This window comes from Lygodium microphyllum, chromosome 4 (genome assembly GCF_053477565.2).
Source record: "Lygodium microphyllum isolate KBCC chromosome 4, Lygodium_microphyllum_v1.1.10, whole genome shotgun sequence".
NCBI lineage: Eukaryota > Viridiplantae > Streptophyta > Polypodiopsida > Schizaeales > Lygodiaceae > Lygodium > Lygodium microphyllum.
In genome coordinates, this window is record NC_141138.1 from 39431336 (window position 1) to 39441773 (window position 10438).

General features: G+C 43.0%; 1 protein-coding gene across 3 annotated transcripts in view; it reads left to right on the forward strand.

Annotated features, from left to right (window-relative positions):
• LOC148036954 (protein phosphatase) overlaps positions 1 to 9174 on the forward strand; it is a 76944-nt gene extending 67770 nt beyond the window's left edge. The window contains exon 3 of one of the 3 annotated variants that reach the window (XM_087675880.1): positions 8743 to 9174. In XM_087675880.1, coding sequence (XP_087532006.1) covers positions 8743 to 9048 — 306 coding nt within the window. In that variant the 3' untranslated portion in view covers positions 9049 to 9174. The remainder of the gene's footprint in view (positions 1 to 8742) is intronic. The other 2 variants (XM_087675882.1, XM_087675881.1) reach the window with 2 other exon arrangements.
• The last annotated feature ends 1264 nt before the right edge of the window (positions 9175 to 10438 follow it).

The following is a 10438-nucleotide window of genomic DNA, read 5'->3' on the forward strand; positions in this document are numbered from 1 at the left end:
GCTGAAATGCCAGGACAACAAGGTGAAAATGGAAATTCGCAGGCTCAACAGCTAGCAAACAATGATCATTGGGTTAAGAGATCGTCTAGGGCTACTAGACAACCTGATAGATTCGACCCTGGTGCAAACAATGTGGCTGATTATGTCATGTTGACAGACTGTGGTGAACCGTATTGCTTCAAGGAAGCGATGGACAGACATGACAGCAAGAAATGGTATAAAGCCATGTTGTTAGAGATGGAATCTCTTGAGAAAAATGGCACTTGGGACTTGGTGCAGCTGCCTAAAGGGTAGAAAACCCTTCCATGCAAATGGGTTTACAAGATGAAGGTCACTTCTAGTTCCTTGCCAAAGTACAAAGCAAGATTGGTTGCGAAGGGGTACAAGCAAGAACATGGAGTTGACTTTGATGAGATTTTCTCTCCTGTAGTCAAGATGACTACATTGAGAACCATTTTGGGCTTGGTTGCAGCTGAAGATATGGAGCTCATACAGATGGATATAAAGACTGCATTCTTACACGGTGATATGTATGAAGACATATATATGTAGCAGTCTGAAGGGTTTGTGGTAAAAGGGAAAGAGAAGATTGTATGTAAACTCAAAAGGAGTTTGTATAAGCTGAAACAAGCGCCAAGAGAATGGTATCATAAGTTTGATACATTTATGTAGTCTCAAGGTTTTCATAGAAGTCAAGTGGATCACTACTTGTATACCAAGAAGGTAGTAGATGGCAACTTGATTATCTTGGTTCTGTATGTTGATGACATGTTGAATGCTGACAGGGATACTCATGCTTTGGACTCACTGAAGCAAATTCTTCATGGCAGCTTTGACATAAAGGATCTTGGTGATGCAAATCACATTCTTGGCATGCGAATACTCAGAGATAGGTCAAAAGGATTACTCTATCTATCTTAGCAGGAGTATATCTCCAAGGTTTTGCAGCGTTTCAATATGGAAGGGGGGGAAAAATTTTGGGGTTCCATTGCCTCCATATGTGAAATTTAGTGCAAAGGACAGCCCTACATCTGATGATGAGAAGGCTGAAATGGCCAAGATACCATATGCTTCAGCTGTTGGCACTTTTATGTATGCTATGGTTGCTACACGTCCTGACATTGCCTTTGCAGTGGGAGTAATTAGTAGATACATGGCAAACCCTGTTAAAAAGCATTGGGAAGCAGTGAAAGGTATTATGAGATATCTCAAAGGCACACAGGATTTGTGCATTTGCTTTGGAAAGCAGAAGGCATCTGTCGTTGGCTTTACGGATGTAGACTATTCTAGCCATGCGGATTGCAGAAAGTCCACTTTTGGGTGTGCTTACCTTCACAGGAGTAGTCTCTTGGATCTCCAGGCTACAAAAGTGTGTTGCATTGTCTACTACAGAGGCAGAGTATGTGGCTGCCATTGAGGCATGCAAGGAGTCTTTATGGCTTTTACGTCTGGTGGGAGAGCTTGGCATTATAGAGTTATATGTTCTCCATTGTGATAGTCAGAGTGCTATCATGCTAGCATGGAATCTCGTCTTTCATGCAAAGACGAAGCACATACAGTTGAAGAATCATTTCATTAGAGATCTAATTGATAGCAAGAGCATTGAGCTTGTCAAAGTGCATACAGATGATAATCTTGTAGATCTTCGCACTAAGGGTCTTCCAGCAAAGCAGTTTGCTCATTGCAGATAGATGATGGGAGTTGGATAGATATATATATTTCAGCTTTGTACATATCTAGACTTAGCTGATTCTTTTCTCCTCCTAAGGCATATTGCCTTTAGGTGGGAGGTTGTTGGTAATAAAGGACTATCGTCCCTTTATATATGTGCATGGGTGTGAACACACCCTTAGCACATTTGTACTTTCATATATATCTATCTAAAACCTAAAGAGGTACACACACGAAGATTGTACCCAAGAACATTGTGCATCTCTCTCTCTGACTCCGACTCTCTATGCTTGCTCACGTTTTGCTCTACCTGACATTTTCATCACTGGACATTGCATCGCCATTGCGCATCGCTCACTTTAGAGACTATGTGGGCCTTTGCAGACCAGTCAAACATGCTCTTTGGCGTTGAGAATGACGTAGATTGTAATGGTTGACTGGTGGCAGCGTGGCTTTGGCCTCTCCACCGCCCTTGCTGGGGGTTGCTACCACCCTGTGTTTCCTACTGAAGGTTGTCCGATTGAGGGGTAGGGTTTGAGTTTTAGCTTTTGATGTTGTGCCTCTTGCCTTTGAGAGACACTCATGGTCAAAGTGACTAGCCTTTTGACAATGTTAACAATATCTATTATTCTTAGGTACATTTTGCCACCCAGGTTTAGAAGAGGATTGGGAGTCTCCTTGGGTCTCACTAGCTTGGTTTTGATTTTGATTTTTCTTCTGATTTTGATTGGATTATTGATTTTGCTTGCCCTTCCCTTGTTGCTGCTTCTGAGAAGAAGCAATGAGAGTCTCCTCTCTGAGGTCATACTATGAAACTGATTGAAATGGAAGTATTTCTACGGCAGCTTGTTAAGAAACAATGTGACCTGATTATTAGTGGACTCAAGAACCCTCATGGTTGAGAACTCGACGAGAAGTCAGTGATACTCAGTCAACTTGACTTTCAAGTCATCTTGGTAAGTGATGTTAAAGTTTTGGAGCTCATGGTCAAGATTTATGCGATGGGTCCTATCTTGAGTTACACAATGGTCAGCTAAGTATACCCAATGCTCTGACCCTAAGTCAAAAGGCTGAAGTTGAGAATGAAACTCTAGCAATAAGCCTTGCATTAGCTTGATAATAGTGGAGGCATTCTTAGCCTTCCATAAGTGGACAATCTCATATGGAATAAGTGCGGGATCAGTTTGGGGTTCCAACCTTGCACAATATCTCATAGGTTTTGTGAGTCAATAATATGTCTCATCAAATTAGACCCACTAGTGTAGTTATATTGGCTAAAACAAGTCTTGTTGCGAAGACATGCTTGGTTGACAAGGAAGAACCATGAGGTGTTGAATAGATAGAGAAAGAAGAATAATGTGGATAAGGAAGAGGTGGTAAAACTAGATGAGGGGGAGGTGGGTAGACAGAAATAGGTTGAAAAGTATTTAATGGGCATCAATTGAGGTGGACGCACTGGAATAGGTGCCCGTGGAATAGGTGCCCGTGGAGGTGGAGGTCAGTTGGGGCACAATAAAATGACTAGAAGGTCCATTAGGTAATGCCATGGAGGCAAACTGTGATACCAACTGATCCACGCTCGGTAATGGCTTGGTGGCATTCCTAGGCCATGATAATCCCAAATGTGTGTGGATGGGAGGATGAGTCTCTAGCATGGGTATACCGCTCTGCTAAGGAAAATATGAGGTCCTAAAGGTTGTGCCTAAGGGTGAAGAAACCCCTAGTGTGGTGTATAAAGACATGGGAGATGCACTTGATGGATGCATAAAGGAAGGTGCAATGATGGGAGGGATGGATGGGAGATTAAATGGATTTGTGGATGCAGTTGTTGGAAATGTTTTTGGTTCCTTTTGTCCATTAAATGCATTGAATTGAAATGATGAAAGAGATGATTAAACTACTTCAAAATGACCTTGAGATAAAGAAATTGAAGGAAAAGAAGAGGAAAAACTTACATGTGGTTGAATTAATCTTTTGTGCTCTTCTCCTTTATTTGAGTTCATGAATAGAAGTCTATATTCTTTAGGACTAATGAATTGATATCTTGATTGCACGTTCCCTTCTTCATGAGAATCGCCTAAATCTTGTTGAAAAGAGGAAGTAGACCCAAAATATTGAGAAGTATAAAATTGGTTAATGTAAAAGGTGAGAAGGATCGAAGCTTGCACTCGAGAGCTATGGCGGGAGAGCAAGAGCAAGAAAGAGAGAGACAAGAAATGGGAACTCCAATAGTCACAATGTGTGACCGGATCTTCCTTTATTCAAACTGTCACTAAAAGAATAAAGTGACGGTGACGGGCATCTGCCACCTGTAGTGTACAGTGGCAGTGATTGTCAGTGTAGTAATACACGGGCGGCTAGGCGGAGGCGCCTTTACCCCCAACAATCTTCCACTTAAAGGCGAACGTGCCCTAGTGAGGAGTGAAAAGAAAATGAAAAAAGACAGTACAACATGTACACCAGGATAAGGAAATACGTCATCTCATCCCACGCCTATCAACCTCCTGAGGAAGGCAAAGCGCTTTGTAGAGAGGCTTTTCGTGAGCAGATTTGCAGGATTCTGGTCAGTTGAGATCTTGACAAGGTCAACAGACTTGTCCTCAACGACCCCACGTATGAAGTGATACCTCACCTCAATGTGTTTCGTCTTCGTATGGAAGACTGGATTCTTGGCTAACTGAATAGCACTCGTAGAATCCGAATGCAGTGTAGGGATAGCATCAATACCAAGGTCAGCAACCAAACGACCCAACCAAATGGCCTCCTTGCAAGTCTCAGTGGCTGCAATATACTCGGCCTCTGTAGTAGAAAGAGTCGTGCATTTCTGCACCCTGGACATCCAAGAAACAGCACCTCCAGCATAGGTGAATACATAGCCGGAAGTGGACTTCCTACTATCTGCATGTCTTGCATAATCAGAGTCTGTGTACCCCACGACTCTTGTATCCTAGCTGCGATAGCATATGCACATATTTGTAGTGCCCTTCAGGTATCTCATGATACCCTTCACGGCATCCCAATGCTTCTTGCCAGGTGTAGCCACATAGCGTGCCACAACACTAACTGCAAAGGCAATATTTGGACGAGTGGCTATCATGGCATATATAAGACTGCCCACTACGGATGCATAGGGAATCTTGGCTATCTCGGCCCTCTGCTCATCTGTCTGTGGACAATCAGCCTGTGATACCTTCACATAAGAAGGCAATGGACAGCCAATAGACTTTACGTCCTACATGCGGAAGTGCTCAAGGACTTTATGGATGTACTTCCTCTGTGACAAGTAGAGAAGTTCCTGATGCCTATCGTGTCTAATGCGCATACCAAGTATGTGAGTGGCTTGTCCCAGATCTTTCATCTCAAAGCTCTTCTTGAGCTGAGCCTTAAGAGCATCTAGCTCATCATGAGCTTTCCCTGCTATCAACATATCATCCACATAGAGTACCAAAATCAATAGAGAACCATTACGCGCTTTCTTCGTGTAAAGACACGGATCCATAGTACTCCTCTTGTAGCCCTGTGACTGTATAAAGGCATTAAACTTATGATACCACTCCCTAGGTGCTTGCTTCAAGCCATAAAGACTTTTCTTCAATTTGCACACTAGGTGCTTCCTGTCAGGTTGTGCAAAGCCGTTAGGCTGCTCCATATAAATCTCATCATGCAAGTCCCCATGTAAGAAAGCCATCTTGATATCCATCTGGTATAAATCCAAGTCAAGTTGAGCAACCAAAGCCAAGGCTAAGTGTAGGGTGGTCATCTTAACCATAGGAGAAAAGACCTCATCAAAGTCCACACCATGCTCCTGCTTAAAACCCTTTGCTACCAGTCTAGCCTTGTATGCCAGCTTGGGGTATCCAGGGGTACTTTTTAGCTTGTACACCCACTTGCATGGCAAAGCCTTCTTGCCCTCAGGCAAGAAAACCAAATCCCAAGTCTTATTCTTATGCAAGGAGTCATATCTCAGACTGCATAGCCCTGTCCCAAGAGTGAGTGTCACCCCTGCGCATAGCCTCATCATAAGTGAAAGGCTCTCCTGCATCTGTAACCAAGACATAATGCATCGAGGGCTGAAATCTATTAGGTGGACGACTGTCTCTAGTAGACCGTCTCACGGTAGGCTCTGCTGCCTGCCCAGCTGCCTGTCTAACACTGTGATCATGAGCATCTGCTGCAGCTGTAGACTGTCCAACTGGATGTGTGGGAGCTTTCGGCTCCTCCTGAAATATGACCCTGCGGATCTCAATAACTATCTCAGGCTGCCTATGCATCTTGTCTTCATGGAAGACTACATCATGACTGCGGATGACTTTCCGCGCCTGCGGATCCCAGAGACGGTAACCCATCTCACGTGTATCCCCATAACCAAGGAAAATGCATTTGACACTCTTAGGATTCAGCTTACTTCTCTTGTCCGCGGGCACATGGCAAAGTGCCTCACATCCAAAGACACGGAGATGGGCATAAGAGGGAGGTTTTTTAGTCGATACCTCCTTGGCAACCTGGAAATCCAAACCACTAGAAGGTGATCTGTTTATGATATGCACAGCTGTACTAACTGCCTCAGCCCAAAAGCTCTGTGGTAGGCTTGCATGGCTAAGCATACTGCGTACACGCTCCTGGATGGTTCTATTCATCCGCTCAGCCAAACCATTCTGGGGGGGGGGTGTAGGGGGCGGTCAACTGACGCTTAATACCCCTCTCATCACATAACTGCTCAAAAGCACGTGAGACATACTCACCCCCATGATCTGTCCTTAGGTATTTTAGCCGATATCCAGACTGGTTCTCAACCAATGCAAGCCATCTCTAAAACACAGCCAAGACATCGGATTTCAGCTTAATGGGATAAGTCTAAACTTTCCGTGAAAAATCATCTATGAACGTAACAAAATACTTTGTACCACCCATAGGCTGACAAGGCATGGGCCCACAGACATCCGAATGTACCAATGCCAAGGGCTCACTCATGCGTGGCCTACCAGACTTCTTATACGTAGACCTAGTATGCCTGCCATAAAGACAATGCTCACATGAATCAAAATATGCATAATCAAGGGGCGGTAAGCATTTTCATTCCCTTCAAAGACATATGGCCCAAACGGGCATGCCAAAGAGATACATGTGGGATAGAACCCACAGACAAAACATGATCAAGGGAAGAAGCGGATACAATCAAGGGATAGAGGTTGCCAGCCTTGGCACCTCTTGCAATCACAAGTCTGCCATGAGTGATCTTCCATGCAGAGTCTCCAAAAGATACATGATAACCTACGTCATTAAGCTGTCCAATTGACATGAGACTGCGTGTCAAAGCAGGTACATGATGTACATCCTGCATAACAAAACTGCTGCTAGAAGGATACTGCAGCCTAACATCACCAATGCCCGCAATGTCAAGAGAGCGTGCGATTTTGAAGAAAATCCCCAAATTTGCCCCAAATTGTACTTGGAAAGGGGTAGATGTGTGAATAGGGCCCTGTTTGCTGGAGTGAAGTCAAGGATACAAATAAATGCAAATTATCCATTTTTAAAAAGCGAAATTTGATTTGTTAGCCAAATGGAGACAGGATGGCAGGTTCAATGTGTCAAATCAAGGCAGTGATTGGTTGGTGATGGGCACGTGCAGCAGGTTAGGAGCATCCGTTGGTCGGCTGCTTGATGCTTGGCTAGGCAGCAACTAGGTTCAGCTGATTGGCGTGATGAAGCAGCAACATGGCCAGGGCAGGTGTGCTCCGGATGACGACAGGTGCAGCCTGACCATGAACAGGTAAACTGCACCCATTGAAGGCCAGGGTCGAGAGACGTTGGCTGAGCAGTGCAGCTCTGAGCTGTTGCTGGGCAGTTCCCAGGATGGGTTGAATTGCTGCCATGTGGACCAGGAGCAGGCATTGATCTTGGAACTCTATGGGTAAGTGGCTGGTCATGCAGCCAAGGATGGAGCGCAGGCAGCAGGTGGAAGTGGCGGCACACTGTGTATAATTTCCAATGAAGACAAATGAAGCTGATGGGGCAGCACTGGCTCATAGAGCAGCTGACAGATTGGGAAGAGCCCAATGACAATGGCTGGTGGTGTATGGCGATGGAGGTAACCTCGCGATGATACCACTGTTGGCCCAGGGGTGAAGTAATTGTGTGATGCGCTAATGACACAGTTTCTTACACTAAAATGAAACCCTAAACGGCTTAACCATCATAGAAAACCCTAACCCTGGTGTTACTTAGTGTCTAGGACACTAGGGCAACAACTATTTTTGATGAGAGTTTAAATGCCTAGGGAGCTTGGATGATGGACCAAAGGGCATCAATGTGTAGCCCATGAGATGGCATATAGCAACCAGGTGGAAGGACAGCAGCTGGTGGAAAGAGAAGATGGTGATGATGGAGAGTTGGCCCCATGAGGAATGCGGGATGAGAAGCATTGCCCACAACATGTTTTTAAATAGGAGATTTTGGGCATTTGTCCTACCACCAAATGCGGTATCTTTCTTAAAAGCAATTCTTTTGGGGTTTTTGTGGAGTTAAATTCGGCCATAACTTATTTGTGATTATGGGGCCCGGGCTGTAATTTTACTCGCTCAACACATGTAACTCTAATTTGTCCCGAAGTTCTTGTAAGTGAAATTTGTAATCTGTATACAGCATAATGGTTCTAGGTAAATGACATGTAACTGGTTCACAACGTGCATTCTTGATGTCTTCTGCTGTGGCTTGGATGATGCCCTTGAATGGTCATGTGGATAAGTAAAGGCTGCAGCAAATCTGCCTGCTTATGATGACTTGTCTTCACCTATGGGAATATCTGACCGTTATGGACGCTGTCCTTGCATCGACTTTTCTCCTATCAAGTACTCAACTGCAGAGAGACATCTGGAGTGTGTAGAGAGGGCCAGTAGATTGCTGACACTGATGGTAGATGTATTGTTCCGCACATTGCGTTGTAACTTGCTGCATGTTTCATATCAATTATTGGCTAGTTAACTACGTTTTAATTGAAGCTGGTGTTTTTCAAGTTGGCTAAAAGCTGCTGGCGAGTACAAAGTATGGATTAACTTCTGAAGTTGTTTTTAGGGTTGCAGTTGGAGACAATACAGAACAGCTGCTGAAAGGTTGTCCGCAGAACATACATGGTGGGTTTTTGCTAGAACGTGGCATGGGGGAGAATCTGAAGCCATGCATAAGAAAATTGGGGAAGACGTGCAGCTGACTGCAACAAAAGCAAGGTTGTATTACAAAAGATTTATTGAATCAACAGGTCCTGTTGGAGAAGGAACATTTCTTTCAAAGATCAGTATTAATTTGTACAGCCGATGTCAAGAATTGGTGGAACTGTTGATGCTATGTGAATATGGTTTGGGAAGTCAGCAGATTGTATGATGGTAACAGTTTGATGGTCTTAAAGCTGTACATGGCCCATGCAAGACAAGTGTAGTAGTTAGGCTGTGCATCAGTATGATATGAAAAAGTCTGATCTCATGATCAATGTAGAAAACTTTCTCGTGTTGTGCGGAGATCAATCCCTCTGATTATTTGTTTGCTGAGTTGATCGTGACACATGCTAGTATTTCGCCCACCTCAAACATCATCAGTCCGTACGAGTAATGATAGTTCAGGCCATCTCCAGAGTTTTTAAAAGATAGATCTTTGGATGTGGCTTCACGTTCGAAGGAAACAATACATGGCCATTGGCTGAAATCCACTTACTAAGCTTGCATCTATCAAGAAGAATATGGTAAATTGTGAAAAAGAGTGAGGGAAAGCATAATTCAGGGCAGCGAGTTATAAGATTTGCTTATGAAGTGGTGAGAGTATAATATTTGAATGCAAGGGTAAACCATTGTCATGCAGCAGCTTCACCCCCTTTGATCTCCAAGGTAGATCATGACTCAAAATATGGAGGAACAACTTCAACACAATAAAGAGAGCTCACCAAAAGATGAAAGGAGTAGAGGTTCACCTTGAATAATAAGGAGATGATGAGAAAAAAAGAGCAAGAATGATCTCTCTTTTGTTTCACTATTTTCCCTCTAGCTTTTCCAACCAATCAATGTGTAGAAAAGGTGTGCTCAATTTGGGGGACTGTGTTGTTACCCTTTAGGGGGCATATTCTATGATGTTGTTTCTTATCTTGTTTGCTATATGCTATCTGCCTTCACTATATTTACCAAAAATCAAATACAAATTGAAGAATTCACGAGAGAGCAAGAAAGAAGTGGACACGAGTGCATGACAAGAGAATGGGGAGATTGGAGTACCTTTCCTATGCATATATTTGATGATTTGTATTTTTTTAAACTTTGTGCACTAAAAAATCACGAAGAACATGGCTTTGGGCTTTTTGCTTTCTTTTCTTGAATGACCTGCTTTTGCATACTAATTCTTGAGGTGAATCTAATTTTTACTAAAGTGTAAATAATAAATCTAACCTTACAAAAAAAAAACTTTTACTGTCAAGTCATAATATCATCGTTACAATAAGAAAAAACAATCCTATGCATAAGCACACAAGTAAATTTGGCAATATCATCCAAACTAAACTCTCACACCATAGATGCTCTTCTTGTAAATGTGAAAATCATTGCATTTGCATTACTTAGTACATTAATAATATGCTCACTAGAAAGATAACTTATTAATTTTAAACTCATTTGTATGGCACGATGTGGCAAATGCTATGTGTACATATGCATAATATATTTTTATTATTCAATAAATAGAATAATAATTAAAAATACAAAAAATAAAACCATCTACTTTTTATTGCCAT